This window comes from Trichosurus vulpecula, chromosome 8, assembly GCF_011100635.1.
Source record: "Trichosurus vulpecula isolate mTriVul1 chromosome 8, mTriVul1.pri, whole genome shotgun sequence".
Classification (NCBI taxonomy): Eukaryota; Metazoa; Chordata; class Mammalia; order Diprotodontia; family Phalangeridae; genus Trichosurus; species Trichosurus vulpecula.
In genome coordinates, this window is record NC_050580.1 from 114248516 (window position 1) to 114264617 (window position 16102).

General features: G+C 44.3%; 1 protein-coding gene across 1 annotated transcript; it reads right to left on the bottom strand.

Moving 5' to 3' along the window:
• Positions 1–926: 926 nt before the first annotated feature.
• HIF1AN (hypoxia inducible factor 1 subunit alpha inhibitor) lies at positions 927–12555 on the bottom strand. The gene is made up of 8 exons (XM_036735686.1): positions 12345–12555; positions 11464–11714; positions 8962–9110; positions 7385–7530; positions 6309–6415; positions 5815–5878; positions 3486–3596; positions 927–2547 (listed from the first exon to the last, which is right to left on the bottom strand). The coding sequence occupies exons 1-8, from the start codon at positions 12528–12530 to the stop codon at positions 2503–2505; spliced, it is 1059 nt and encodes a 352-aa protein (XP_036591581.1). The 5' UTR covers positions 12531–12555; the 3' UTR covers positions 927–2502.
• Positions 12556–16102: the final 3547 nt, after the last annotated feature.

The following is a 16102-nucleotide window of genomic DNA, read 5'->3' on the forward strand; positions in this document are numbered from 1 at the left end:
TTGCTGCTGCCCCTTGCACAGGGGGCAAGGCCTGCACCTGGGTCAGTCTTGCTTATCGATGAGATCCTTCCCCTCTGTCTCCTAACAGATTCAGATTAATGATTGCTCATTCCTAATTGTCAAATTTCTTTTCCTTCATCCTGTGTCTAATCACCAGTGACAGAAACCATTACGCAAATGAGCAGACGACTTTCCCCAACTGTTCCCGTTGGTAAAAACCTTGTAATTTAGAGCTCTGATTTGTAGGGGAAGCTGCATCTCCCCAAGGCGTCCTGGGCATCTGCTTCACTTTTGTGAAGAGCCACCCACCCCCAATACAGAGCCCCCAACAAATATTTGACTTTGCATAATTAATCATAATTTTTGTTGTATCTGTGGTGGAAGGCAAGACATAAGAGTTCTCACCTGCTGGCCTAACAAACGCCATTTACACTGGCCAAGAACCCTATTTTATACATTCCATTTCCTTGTGTGACCAGTTAGCAGACACCATGAAGAGTACTGCTTTGTGTCAAGTAAGGATTTAGATAGTGGCATCCACAGCATGTGTTTCATACAGGCAACAGAAGGGGATCTGCCCAAGTTCAAACTCTCTGGAGCCAATATAGCTTGGCAATGTCAAGGGAATAGAGCAGTGCTAGCCAGGAGATGGGAAGAGGCTAACACTCAGATCCCAACCCAGTCGTGTTTTATAAAATGCCCTCACAGCTGGGTCCTCAGATCCAAACTGAGCAGCCCTGACAACCAGCTATGTGTCCCTCCTGTCCTAAGGCTTGTGAGGCTTGTAAGGCATGAGCCGCTGCTGACTCATTACTGAGGGTCTGAAAGACTGAGTTAACCCACCAGGCTTGGCTTTCCTTGTCCTTTTTCTCACCATAGTCCCTCGTGTAAGGTGGGAGACCAAGAAGGGACACACACCATAGCACTCAGGTCATTTCCCAACAATGGTTGTTATTGAAAGAACTACACTAGAGAAGGTACCGTGTCTTCCACACTCACACACACCCTGTTCCCATCAGAGAGAACACCAGGGCTGGCAAAGAAAGCACAGGGATTTACAAAAGTAAACACCCCCTCCCCTACACACACCAGTCTATCAGTGCATTATAAGCTGAGCTTCTGGAAACAAAGAGTCACTGCTCAGACACTGAAGTTAAACCTTTGGCAAAAAGGAAAAAAATAAAACACATTTCCTCCCACCTTCCTCCCTCACTCCTTCCAGGGAGACTTCTTGCAGGAGGGCAGTCCTCAAGTCACTCAAGACGACCAAGGAAAGGCCCGTCCCTGGTGGCTGCAACTACCTTGACTGGGGGGTGAGGGTAGGGAGAGCACTTTTCAGAGGTTTGGAGCATCTGTACATTCAGAACTAGGGATGATGGCAAGGGCTCTGGCTCATCTCCCCAAGTGATGGACAAGGGAGCAGCCCCAGTCAGCTGCTCCCATCACTGAACTATTTGTCAGTGGGGGTGAGCAGTTGACTCGGAGCAAGAAAAACAGAAAGCTCAATCCCAAAGGAAGGGGGCTAGAAAGGGGATTCCTGAGCCCCAGAGGCTCTACCTAATAAACCTCAAGCTTGTTGCAACACGGCCCAACCAATATAAATAGGCTAAAAACCAAATTAAAAATCGTCTTGGTTGGCCAGGCGGCAACTTCCCTGCAGTAGTACCCAGTGGAAGTGGACCAAGTCAGCATGTGGAGTGTTGACAGACTTCAGCCACAGTGTGGCCATCTGAAGAGTCACACCCAGGCCAGGAAGCTCCTTCTCCTGTAGCACAGACAGTCTTGGCAATCAGATTGTGGAGAGTGTTGGTAGGCAGATCCTGGCCAGAGTATGGGAACAAAGATGTACACACACAAGCCAGACAGCTCCTTTCTTCTTGTGGTACCCAGGATACACCCACACTGTACAAAAATCAAACTGGACTGTTGGTGTACAGGCAGAGTATCTAGCCAGAATGCGGACAGGAAAGGCTGAAAAAACTCAGGAGTTCAAGAGCCTGGGAGACTAGTCATCAGGTCAACAATCTCCCTTCAAAGATGCCAATATGATCCAGGTAGACTTGGCTCCTTCCCTTACCCAGACAATGGCAGTGAGGCTGTAGGATATCATGCCAAGCGACAAGAGCACCATCACAGCCTCAGGGGCCTGGGAGGAAGGACGCATAGACAGACAGACAAACATACAAACACAATGACACAAAGCTGGAACTCCACACTGAATGCAGGACTTGAGGGCAAAGAGGGAGGGTGAGTAGGAACATAAGTGGAGAAGGAAGAAATCACTCAAGATGGGAGCAGAGGAGAGTGGGTCGCTTAATTGCCCCACCTGACCTCACACTCCTGCCCTGGGAGGCTGGGGCAGGAGCCCACTCTGTTAAGTGCTGCGTGCAATTACTATCACTCTGCATCTTCCAGTCCTCATCAACGAAGCAGCGTGGACCGGACGAGATGGGATGGAAGGGTTGGCAGTCACCCAGAAGGAGGCCTCAGCCTCCAGGCAGGCTAGTTGTATCGACCCTTGATCATCGTGTTCAACAAGGGGCCCACCTGTGCAGAGACAGGAGGATCCAGTCACAGAGTTACCTGCAAAAATCCCACTACCACCTCCCTGGCCTCTACAGTTGGAAAGAAGAAATGTAAGACAAAAGGCAGCTGCAGAAGACAGTGGACAGGTATGGAAAATGAACTATCTTTTAGACAAAACTGAAGTTTTATTTACCCTCTATTCCCTCCCTTCTCCACCGGAAGAATAGGGTGGAGACCACCTAACATTATAGGGAATGGCCAACACCCTCTGGAGTCTATTTTGCATCAACTCTCTCCCACAATGCCCTGAAGCATCATGCTGTGCTGATCTGATAAACAGATGCCATGTTCTCCCCCAGGGGACAGAAGAGCTGATCTCTAAACAGACAACTGACACACATGTGCATATTTCTGCAGGCTCTGCAAAGAACTCTGTGGATGCCATGTGTCCCTATCAGATCATGTGCAATTAAAGCTAACATAAACCTAACACCCACCAAGTGTCCTTGGGGCACTGAATATGGCACTGCCCCCCTCCATAGGTAGGAGACAAGTTTTTCACAACTACTAGACTCCTCTATGCTGTGAGTCACTGAAGCACCTTTCTGAGAATCAGCTCTCAATAATTTCCAGAGCTGCCTTGGCACAGCTGTGAGCATACTGGCAAATGCTTTACTGCTCTCTCCCCAATCTTCAAAAAATCCCCTGGAGGATCCCCCAGACAGCACACTAGCCCCGCAGGGAACATTACTGCCAACACAGAACAGGTTCCATAGATCTGTTGGCCAAGCCTGGCATTCATTAGGTAACAAGGGTTTTCTAAAGATGCCTGTAACCATCATGGAAAATACATTAGTTTCCAAAATAAGTGGAACCAGGGTTGACAATAAATTCTGTCTTTGCCCATCCACACCCCTGCCCACCCAACGGCTAGAGCCTCAACCCAGGGCTAGCCATACCTCTTGTGGGTTTCCTAGGGCCTCTCCCAGCATCTTCTCAATGTTTCTCATTATGGCCACTTTTTGATGAGCCTTGAGAGGATATTCAATCCTCTTAGGGGTGGGGGCCCCCTGTAAAAGAAGCAGCAGTTCAGGAAGTTATCCGTATTGGCTAACCTCCAAGTTAACCTAAGTCCTTGTACAGAGAACAGGCAAAACCAATGGACACTGGGAAATACCTACATTATCAAAGGTATTCATTGGGATGAAAACTTAAGATCCTGTGAGCGCAGATTTGGAGCCAGAAGGGACCTCAGAAGTCACCTATTCCAAACCACTCAATTTATGCTTGAGGAAAATGAGGTCCTTAGAAGTGAAGTGGCTTGCCAACATCACAGAGCTACTAAGCAGCAGCCTGGATTTATAACACAGAGGACCTGGACTCAAAATCTAGTGCTCTCTCCATCTGGGTTTTTTTGTATTTGGGGAGCTGTGCTGTATTCTATTTTTTAAGACAATGCATTATACTTGTATTTCCTTTTGAAAGAATGAAAGGATGGGGTGAGTACAGGTAAGGGAGGCTTCCTGAGGCAGGACACTTAAGCAGGCCTGAGATAGTGACTAACCCAGGGCACTCAGGCTGACAAATCCCCAGTGAACTATAGAGTGTTCTGGGAGGAAAGACAACATTCTCTTGCAGAGGTGAGGAGGGAACTGAAAGCTCCAGAACTAAAAACAAAACCAAACAAAACCAGGTCAAGCCAGGCATAAGGAACTATATGGTGTAGGGGGAAAAGCCCTGGAACTGGAGTAAGAAAACCTGGATTCAGATCTTAGCTCTGCTACTTACCACCTGTGTCACCCTGGGCAAATAATTTAATCTTTATTAGATCTGATTTATATAGATATCCTCATCTGTAAAATGAGGACACTGAATAAGATGATCTCTAAGATCCCTTCTGCCTTGAAATCTTATGATTCTTTGAACTATAAAAAGAAGCTTAGAAAGTTAGGGCACCACCCTTTCAAGGACTGGATAGTTTTGAGGGTTTGGTCTTTTTGGTGTATATACGTACACATATGTGTGTGTATATGTATGTATGTATGTACGTACATACTTTTAATTACTTTATCCTGGCATATTATTTCTGAATTTGTAGTCCTTTCCTCCCTTGAAAATAAAAAACCCCAGAAAATGTACACCCTGCAAAATTAGACTTTAAAAAAACCACTGTGGGAATTTGCTTGACTATGATTACTTTTTGATTTGTTTTCCTTTCCTTTCCTTTCCTTTCCCCCTCCCCCCCTCCCCTGCAATGTGAGCAAGGTATGAAAGAGAGAAAATAGATTGTTAATTAAAAAAAAAAACAAAATTAAAGAATTTTTTAAATGAACTCTTATAAAAAAGAATATATGGTGGCAGAAAAGAAGAAAAGCAGGAGATAGTGAACTTGACAGTGAGTCAGGAGAGGCCTAGGATAAATCTTGACTTGGATGCTAATTAGCCATGTGACCTTGGGCAAAGTCTTATTTTATTTTCTAAGTCTCAGTTTCCTCATCCCTAGATAAATGAAAAAAATATTAGAGTACTTCACAGTGTTGTTGTGAGGCTCAAATTTACTACTTCATATACATAAAGCTCTTCTATAAACCTTAAGTGCTATACAGTTACGATATAAAACAGCTGTCGGTGCCTTAGATAAACCACTGGATCTGCAATCACAAAGACCTGAGTTCAAATATGGCCTCATACGCTTACCAGAGTCGGGCAAGTCATTTAACCTTTGTGCCTCGGTTTTTTCAACTGTTAAAAGAGGACAATGACAGCACCTACCTTTCAGGGTTGTTGGGAGGATGAAATAGGATGTTTATAAAGCATTTTTGCCAACCTTAAATCACTATATGTCAGCTATTATTATTTATAAATGTTTACTATTACTGTTGTAGCAGAAGGAGACAAAAGGGGAAAGGTAATTAGGAAGCAAGAAGACTTGGGTATCAACAAGGTCTAGGAGGCTTAGTGACCTTAGGGTTTGGTCCTTGGCGAAGATTTAGAAAGCCACGAAAGAAGTAGGGGCAAGATTCTCTGGACCTCTTCTAAGAAATAACTAGTACCCAGGGAGCCTCCCTGAGCTCAGCAAAGTCTAAGTCATTCCTTGCCAGGGCACCTGAACCTCCCTCAGACTTGTGCTACTTCACCTCCCTCTGCCCACAAGGAGACCTGAACCATGAAGTCATCTTTTCACTTGTGGAAACCCTTCACTTCACCAGGAAAACTAAGCCCCAGAATAAGCACATCATAACCTGACTTCCTCCCATCACCACCCTTACCCCAGGAAGATATATTCACCTTGTACCAGAAGTTCACAGTGATGGTGGTTCCCCCATTCAGTAATGACTCTATGTGATGCCACCTGCAACAAAATAAACTAACATGCTCCAGTTCTGCCATGAGTATTTTTCAGAGTGGAATGAGAACTACACAGAGCACAGGGTGAAAATACAAAGAAACAGCTAAGTGACTGGTCATCACCTAAAACCACTGAGGTCAAGGGCACTGAGACTTATTTCAATCTCCAAATGTCAAAGAAACAAGATCAACAGACCTTCTGGGATTTTTATTGATAAGAGGAATGAACATTACATTGCCTTTGTCAGAAGAGAGAACTGTCATTCACTTGCCAGGTTTAGTGATCACCCACTGAGGATTTGCTAGCAAAACCAAAGAGGTTTCAGCACCTCCCACAGAACACAGGTACTTCTCACCAGGGAATACAAGGGAAATCACACCAAGTCACAATATGAGGCCACTTTCCTCACCGCCCAACTCCTATCCCTTCTTACCAGTACATAGGGATGTAAAGAACATCACCAGGGCCAACCACCGTCTCATAGCCAACCACATTCTGGAAGTTCGGGAACCTTTCATAGTCAGGATTGTCAAAATCCACCTGGCAGATCCAGTGAGAGAAGAAATTTGTCAGCCAATAAGTATTTACTGATATCTAAGCTAGCTGTTACCTGCATTGACAGAAGAAATTTCCTTAACTAGGAGTTCCCCACACCAATGATATCCTAGGTCTAATCTCTACCCCTGTGCTAGATGTTGGGAATTAAAAGAAGGTAGCACAATATTATGAAATTTATAGCCTACTTGGAAGGCAAAGCTAAACATATGAAACAATTGGCTAATAATAGAACAAATCTAACCATGAAGGATCCTAAGAGCAGGTACTCTGGGAAATTGACTGACACAACCTAAAGGTTTGGGAGCTTATCCTGAAAGTTTGAATGTTGGGAATTTTGGAACATGCTGTTAAAGCACAATCAAAAGTATTCTAGTGGGACAAGAATTCTATATGTGATAGGTCAGAAATCACTTTCTGTAGAAAGCCAATAATACCTCCCTGGCTACCCACAGTCAGTCATGCCCTACTATGCCTAGGACTTCCCAGGATAATGTATACAAGTTATCCTGTTCTATACGGGGCATAATTCAATGACTTAACAGAACAATCTCAAAATCCAGAGAACATGGGAAGGTCTGGATCTGAGTCTAAACTTTTTAGGAGACTGTAAAGATTAGCCCAAGCACACCAGCCCAGTCCAAGACAACATAAGCTATAGTTTAAAAAAAGGGTAATGAAATAGAGGTGAACTTCAATGAAAATGAAATTAAATAGAGGTAGATCTATACAGGCACAATTACCCACAGGCATCAAAAACATCAATACAAAGGTCTTCGGAATTGGTGACAAGTGAGAATTACACAATAATTTTATATGCTAAGATATAACTGACTTATCTGCAAGGTAAGCTACCTTTATTTCAAGATTCAACACAACAGTGCCCACTCCCCCATGAAAGAGAAATATTATGAATGAGTCTGAATTGCCTTCTTCCATAACCTATTAACTCACCTGACTCTGCCTATCACAGGGATGGTGCACAGGGTAAGGATAGAGGCACTCAAACTGATCTGGAGGAAACAGGATGCATCGCTTATAGCCCTTGATCTGAGCAAAGAAGTTTTGTTGTTCATCATAGTGAGCCGGTGTCACATTTCCTGCAAGGGTGAAGCTATTGTCATCCACAGCAGAGCTATATGGAATAGGCCAGAACAGGGGTCTGACAAACTATGGTCCAAGGTCCAAATCTGTCCTGCCACCTGTTTTTGTATATCCCCATGATCTAAGGATGGTTTTTACATCTTTAAATACAATAAGATTTTATTTAAAATGTAAAAATCGTTCTTCATTCAGAGTCTGTAGAAAAACAGGCATCAAATACAAGTGGCTGTAGTTTGCCACCCCTTCAGCTAGAGTACAGAATCCAGGAGAGGCTGCATGAAAGTACTGAAGGGTCAAACATCTTTGATGTTTGGGAATCCCCAATCTTTCCACCCACCCATGGACCCAAAGTCATCAAAATTACAAAAATATATATGAGCTAATTCTAAGCATGTACAATTACAAGTTCCAGTAAAATATCTAAGTAATAGATGTTTAATGTGCAAATAATTCATTAACCATTAAGAGCCAATCATAAAATAACGGACTGTGCTAACAATGGCTCTCTCTTTAAGAGTAAGCTAACGTACCGATGGTTTTGTAATTTTGGCAAAAATGGCAGATTATACTCATTTTTTTTTTGGTTTCCAAAGCTATTAAGAACATTCTAAAAAGTTCATTTGAAGACCTTTAAATAAATCCATTAAGAAACACTGAAAACAAAGGAGCAACACAGGCATTCCACTCTTGGATGAAACCAGACAGTCTGAGCTGTATGAATTGGCACTTGCTCTGCAAAGTTCTTCTGAACAGCTTTTAAACTTCTCACAGTATGTGCTCAAACCCATCCCAATCTTTACCTCCTCCACTCAAGCCAGGTGCCATAACCTTTTCCAGAATCTATACGGAGTATTACATAGAGGACATTACATTTAGTACACATTCCTAAGTGACAGAAATTAAATCTTCTCTGCAGCTTAGAACCGTTTCCTCAATGGTAAGGGTTCATAAATACCTCTGAAGATGAGACGATCTCCACTGCCCACCACTGGCAGGCAACCAGGAAAATAAGAGTCTATGTTAACTCAAATATGAATTTGTTAGGTCAGCAAAGAGCAGGTGTGTGTCAGCTTAAGAAAGAAACTGTTTCAACTAAAACTGACCTGTGACATTAAGTCAGGTCATAAGAAATCAGAACCTGCTAAAGAAGTACCCAGAAGGGCAGGAACTGTTTCAGAGCCCAAATCTAAGAGACCGAAATACTCACTAAGTGACTGAAAAGACACTCTCTCTCCTGAAAGAAACCAAACATCTTGTTCCAGATTAACACTCTTCTGGGCATGACAAAAGCCTGCTAAAGCTTAATAGTACTTCAGAGAAGCTCTTGAGGTCTAGATTGGTATGGCCCACAATCAGCTGGGGAGATTATTCTAGCACTGGGTCACTGAAGTCTACAACCACTTCTAGATTTTTGCTTAGTTTCTTACCTTCCATGCCAATGAGCAGCAGGTTGGAGGTCAACTGCCCCCAGCCACGCTTTCCCTGCTGTTTATTAATCCAGTTCCAGTTAAAACCCAAGAAGTCCATGACAATCTTCCTGCCTACTGTGTCATTGAGAGTCTGCTGCAGATACAACCTATATTTCCCAAGAAGAAAGTCTCATTAGCACACATTCAAGCCACAGCCTCCCCACATCCTGAAATACAAAACCCACACCCAAAGCTGGCACAACCCCCACAGGGAACAGCTGCAACAGCCAATACTAATCTGGGAAATTTAAATTCTTTCCCCTACATCTTTAACATCAAACCTATGCTTTTAGGAACTCCTGAGACTGAAGAAGTCTTATTATGCTTTTCAAAGACTCCAGCTTATAGCAATTTTCTAAAATAAAGCACAAGGCTTTTGTGAAGATTCTCTCTCCCAGTCAGGTGTTACCCACAGGATATGGCATCTCAGATGAACTTGGCCAAATCACACACAAAGCCAAACATGGCAGTGACATTCTAGGAGGAGCCTAGAAGATTATCAGTCACCTTAAGGTTGCGGTAATATTTGAACTATCTCAAAAGTAGAGTCAAACAACAAAACTCATGGAATATGCTTTGTAAACAAAGTGTATGTCAACTATGACTGTCACCAAAAAAATAAAAACACGGTAAAATAGCAAGAAAATTCTATAGGAAACAATTCAATCCTTCAAGGGCCTAAAAGGGATACTTACTCCCATCAGGAAGGCAGTCACATCTCCTGGGCCTTAACAAACATAAAACCTAAAGCTCGAAGGGGCTTGAGAGGTCAACCCAGTCTAGTCCCCACACTTTACAGATTTGAAAAAACTAAGACTGAAAAAGATTAAGTGACTTGGCCAAAGTGAAATTAAGGAGCTGAGCCAGAACTTTAACTCAAGTATTCTAGCTCCAAGTTCTTTCCAATATACCATACTGCCCTTAATGATGGGAAACTACCAAAGTCAAACTAAACACAGAAGTTCTAGGAAGGAGCTAGGAGCCCTGCATCCTGCGCCTCCTACACTGCTCCTGCTACATCTGACAGACATAGTGAACAGGCTCAGAGGAAAAGACCTGTTTTCTCCCAAAACCACAGCACAACAATTAATGGACAGGTCTCCAGAAAACACTCAAGATAACACCAAAGCAAAAATCATGGTAATATTCTATGAAAACCCAACTAGTTTTCTAACCACAAAAAAGAAATTTAAGCTCCTCAGGCAATGAGATTCCTAAGATATCAGAATCCAAAGGGAACAAAGTACCATGAAGAAGAAACTATCCCAAGTCCATGGAACATGGTGCTAGGAAGACCAGGGAAAGGCTGAGGTTGGGAGTGAAGGGCCCAAACAAAGATAATCTAAATGACAAATGATAATTTCCATGAGACAAGAGTTTCTGGGCAATTAATCAATTTATTAATTAGGCTAGCACATAATCAATAAATTGATAAGTCTTGGTCTCTCTTGGTAACCAAAAGATCCCATCTTGGAGAACAATGAATGCCTAAAAACCCTTGGAAAAGTGGGTGCCTCTGAAAGGCAGAGATCAACCCAGACTGGTGAACAATCAATGAAGGAGTAGAAGACAAGGTGGACAGAAAGTCTTTAGCTTCTCCTGCTGAGAGCTTGACTAGATCAGGAGACTCAGCTACCTCCAGCTATCTGGACAAAAGAATCTCTACCCAGACCACTTAAATAGAACTCAATGGACTGGGAATTCACTTGGATTAGACTCTCTTTATATTTTAATCAGAAATAAGCTCTCCTAGGTGGGTAGGGTCCAGCCAACCTCATGGGCAGCCTGGTCCTTCAGAGACTTCAAAGACTGGTCTCTAAATGAGGAAACAGGGGAAAAAAAACCCTGGAAGACCACTTTTTAGTAATTGGCTATTAATAATCATTTCTCTCAGTCACATATCCATGTGCAAAACTACTCAAAGAAAAGATCAACCCTAGGTTAGAACCTAGAAAGAGCTGCTTTAGGAAGAGAAGTGAATTGTGCGAGCCAAAAGCACTAATAAGCTGCCAGACCCACACTAGGCAATGATCAAGTGAGAGATATAAGATGAGGGGTCAAATTCCCACACACATGCACGTACATGACCTAGAGGTGTATGACAATTCAGTGTACGTACAATAATGGTGATCCTCCTCTGGACCAATGGAGACTGTCCAAAAGGTTGCACCTACAATTCACTCTTCCCTTCTAGAAAGAAGGACCATGAATCACAAGCAAAAAGCAACCACCTACCTACCCATCAGCCACTTCTCTGATCCCAAGTTAACTGGACTGGCCTTGGCTGCCACACCAGAAAACTTAAAAATCTAAAGTCATCAGAGTACTAAGGATTAAGTCGGGGGAGTTCTAAGATGGCAATTCCTGCACTGTGGCCTTTGACAGGGTTTCAGAAGGAATAAGAGATGAAGTCTATCTTCTCACTGACCCTCACTCCAGCACAGCTCCTCCTCAGCTTACCTCTCTTCACTGCCCCGTTGCTGTATGTCCTGCAGCTTCTCTACAAACTCATGGAACTTCATCTCTTCCCTGCTGGACCTTGGTTTAAAAGTTTGGAAGTTAGCCATCTTTTTCTCATCATAGTACAGGAATTTGTGGGTACTGGCCCTATACACTGAGAAATCTCCATTGCCAATATTCTCTTGTAGATAATCGAGGTCCCATTTCAGGGCAGGATACACTAAGTTTGTGTCAGTCAATACCACAGGCTCCTGAGGAAAGAGCACCAGGCAAAAAAAAAAAAAGAGTTGGAGAACAGTCCTTCAAGCTCCCCTCCTGCGAGCCACAGCCCAGTACTCTATTTTATTCTTTCCAGTGCCCCCACCGATCCATCCTAGGCGCAGTCCCACGTCACAAATGCTCCTGAGGCAGCTCACCCCCTGGAACCTTATCCCCACTCTTCGCTTCTGTTTCCCGCTCTTAAGACGACTCCTTAACAAACTCCTCTCGAACTGCTCCAATTTCCCTCAGACCCACCACACCACTTCCCTTCATAACACCCCTGCCACTTCACTCTCAAAACATCCCCCTCCGCCCAATCCCCTTTAACTCTGCATCTCAGAAATTCAGAAATCCCGCCTCTTCCAAACCCGAGGGCCGGACTAGAGCCACTCCACTGTCAGTAAGTTCAGGCACACCAGACTTCATCAAATGCTCTTCCCACTTTTCACTCAAAGCCCCGGCCCTTTCTTTACCCCTTTCCCTCCCTTGCCTCCCGCCTTGGTTCCAGGACCTCCCCTCGTATGTTCCCCCGACCCTTCCCCTCTACGAGGTTCTCTCGGAAAGCCCCTAGGGGCCGTCAGACCTCCCAGACTCGGTCTTCCCCCTCCCCCCGCCTCCACCTCACTCTCGATGAGCTCCTCTGCCCGAGGATCGCTCTGGCTCAGGCGCGGGATGGGCTGGGTCCGGAAGCTATAACTGCGGAGCTGGGACTCATCCCAGGGCAGGCTCGGGGCCTCGGGCTCCTCTCGAGGGCCCCCAGACCCCGAGGCTGAGGAGGCCGCCGCCGCTGCCGCCGCCGCCGCCATCTCCGCCGCCAAGCCCGGCTCCACCGGAAGCGGAAGCAACGCCCCCCCCCGCCTCTTCCGGAAAAAACCACAAATGATACCATAGCGATGCGTAGACAAGCCAGAGGGCGCGGCGGGGAAGCAGAGGGCACAGCGCCCCCTGACCTGGGGGAGTGGAATCGTCGCTGGAAGGGCTTTGGGGTTATCTAGGCCCAACCGCTCCACGCTCTACACGTAGGGAACGTGCGCATTGTAGGCTAGCCTTGGAAAAAGACTCGTTTTCCCACAAAGCCATCGCCCCAAGGTACGGGCGCCGATTGGAGGGGAACAGAGCCAAGGCTGCTGAGAGGTGAAAGAGCGGCCGAGGCTGGTTGCTCCTTTAAGAATAAAAGAAGCTGCAGGCCTAGAGGTTCTGAGCCAAGCCGAGAGTTGGACGGCCGCCGACTGGCTGCGGGAGGGGGTGGGGAGAAGACTAAGCAAAGGAGGTGAGACTCCAAGGGAAGAACTCTGTGCAGGAGCGTGGCGTTAGGCGAATATCCTTAGAGTCCTGTCTATCTACTGCTGCCAATAAACAAGCCGGCGTAGGAGAGCGAAGTAAACTGCAGTTTATTCATACACTGAGTATACGCACACGTACATTCATACACGCCACCGGCTGAGGTGGCAGACAGCAATTATGTCCCGTAATTCGGCAGAGAACATTTACATATTCTTCCCCTCCAAAGCTACGCGAGCCCGAGACAGTTACGAGAGTCTCTGACAGCACTTTGGACGGAACTGGTACAGCTGGTGACTAGCTACTTAGTATAACAAAAGAAGACGCTTATATTGTTACAAAGGAAAGAATGTGCCCTGGGGTGGCGGAGCCACTTGCGTTAGACGGGAGAAAACGAAACCTTCTTTATCAGTCAGTAAGTCTTCGCTAAGAGCCTCCTAAGTGGTTTTATCTGAGAGAATTAAGGGGAACCTCCCAAGAACCTTCCCTGTCCCGAGTTCTCTTTTGTTGTGATTAAGAGGGAGATTTTGAAGGACAGCGACGTTTTGTTTTCCTGCAGTACATGCTGGGACATCATATGGCAAAAAGGAGTTACCTTCATCAAAGTTCCCACCTCCACTGCCAGTTGTCAAGTCATTTATTTGTTAAGTACTTATTAACTGTATGCCAGACAATATGTCATGTGCTGGGTACAAAAGGGAAAGCACAGTCCCAGTTCCCAAGGCGTTCACGATCTAATGGAGGAGACAACTACATACTGTAAACAACTACTACGTACAAACAAGAAACTGTTGAAAGTTATGTTGACTCAGCATCCCACGGTTCCCAGCTGTGCTTATCTACCAGTGTTGGGAGAGGCTCAGGTGGGGAAGGAGATACCTAGTCTGCAGCTCTCTGAATCACCTACTTTTTGTCACGTACACAAATTCTCACGTTCTTGGTACCTTAGGAAGTGAGATGCAGGGGCCCAGCCTTTTTGCCGAGGTGGACCCACCTGAATTGTCTTAAAGTTACCTTCAGTGATCAGCCTATCAAAGTGTTGTTACCTTCACGTAGTTGTAATAAAATCCTTTTAATTCTCTTTATCCTAAGTTTTGCCATGTTAATCAGGGTGGAAGCCTAAATGAATAATTTTCATTTCAACAATATATATATAGAATAAATTGGAGATGGTCTCAGAGGGAAGGCACTAGCATTAACAAGTACCAGGAAAGGCTTTTTCTGGCAGAAGATAGGATTTTAGCTGAGACCTCAAGGGAAGTCTGAAGGTGGAGAGGAAGGAAAGCATTCCTGGTACTGGGGATGGCCAGTGAAAATGCACAGATGATGAACTGTCTTGTGGGAGGAACAACTGGTATGCCAGTGCCACTTAGATCCCAGAGGACACAGAGGGAGGGAAGTAAAATGTAAGGTTAGGAAGGGCTCTGAATGCTAGAGAATTTTATATTTGATCTTGGAGATGATAAAAGAGTTTTGAGTTGGGGGTTTAACATGTTCAGACCTATAGTTTAAGAAGATCAACTTGACAGCTGAGTGGAAAATAGACTGGACTAGGCAGAGAGTTGAGAACCAGAAGGCTACTTAAGTAGTTCAAGTATGAGGTAATAAGAATCTGTATCAGGGTGGTGGTAGTGTCAGAAAAGAGAAGGTAGAACCAAATTGTCAAGTCTTAGCAACCAAATGGATACTGGGGGTAAGAGTGAGGAGTCAAGGATAACACCTACATCGTGATCCTGGGTTACTGGGAAGATGATGGTATCCACACTAATAGGGACTTTGGGGAAAGGAGAGGATTTGAGCTAAAAGATGATGAGTTCAGTTTTGTTTATGTTAAATTTGAGATGTCCAGCTGGCAGATGGAAATCCAAGACTGGAGATCTCAGGAGAGGTTAGGACTGGAAAAACATGTGAGAATCATCTGAATAGAGAAGATAACTGAATCCTTGGAAGATGATGAGATTACCAAGCAAAAGAGTATAAAAGAAGAGGGCCCAGAACAGGGGCTTTGGACAGCTAAAAGGAAAACCAGGAGGGAGCAGTGTCTGGAAAAACCTGGAAAGAAGAGAGCAGCATGTGGCAGCTCCATCCAGCACAGCTTCAGGACTCTCTCCAGCTTCCTTCATTAGCACTAGAATAGGAGTGAACCCTGTGGATGGTTGGAATAATCTAAGGCTGAGAGTAGACAAGGAAGGATCTTTGATGTGGCAAGGGGGCAAGGAATTTGAGAGGAAAGAACTGTGCAGTTGGACTGATTCATTAAGGAGTCAAAATGGGGAAGGGAGGAGTATAATTAGGACTAGGGTAGAGGAATTTCTCCTATTGGTGGTATAAATTCATTTATGTCAGAGATTGACCTCTGAAGAGTCTGGGGAAGGATAAAAACCCCATTCCTTTGTCATTGGGGCTTGGAGATAGGCCCCATTTTTTTTAGCCCTTGGAGCCTTTATGTGATATGTGGCCTCAGGTTCTAGAAGGACTGGGTTCAAATTCTGCTGCTGATACATACTGGCTACATGACCCCTATAGATCACTTAACCTTTCAATTGCCCTAGGCAACTCTCTAAGGCTATAAATTGCAAGGCATGTGTAAGTCTACATTTTCTCAAGGGGAGTTCTCTATATCAATGAAATCACAAATCCTATGAAAAAAGTATATGTATACATGTATGTATAATATAACAATATAATTTATGCTGAAATATTTACTAGAAGCTTCTTTTTTTCTTTTTTAGCTTTTATTTAGAATTTTATTTTTCCCTAGTTACATGTAAAAACAATTTTTAACATTAATTTTTAAAATGTTGAGTTCCAAATTCTCTCCCTTCCTCCATCCTCAATGCCCCTCATTAAGAAGGCAAACAATTCAATATAGGTTATACATATGTGGTCGTGCAAAACACATTCACAGTAGTGATGTTGTGAAAGAAAATACAGATGAAAAAAAAACTCAACAAAAATAAAGTAAAAAAGAGTACCCTTCAATCTGTATTCAGACACCATCAGTTCTTTTTCTGGGGATGGATAGCATTTTTCATCATAAGTCCTTCAGAGTTATCTTGGATCGTTGTATTGCTGTGTATAGCTAAGTCATTCACAG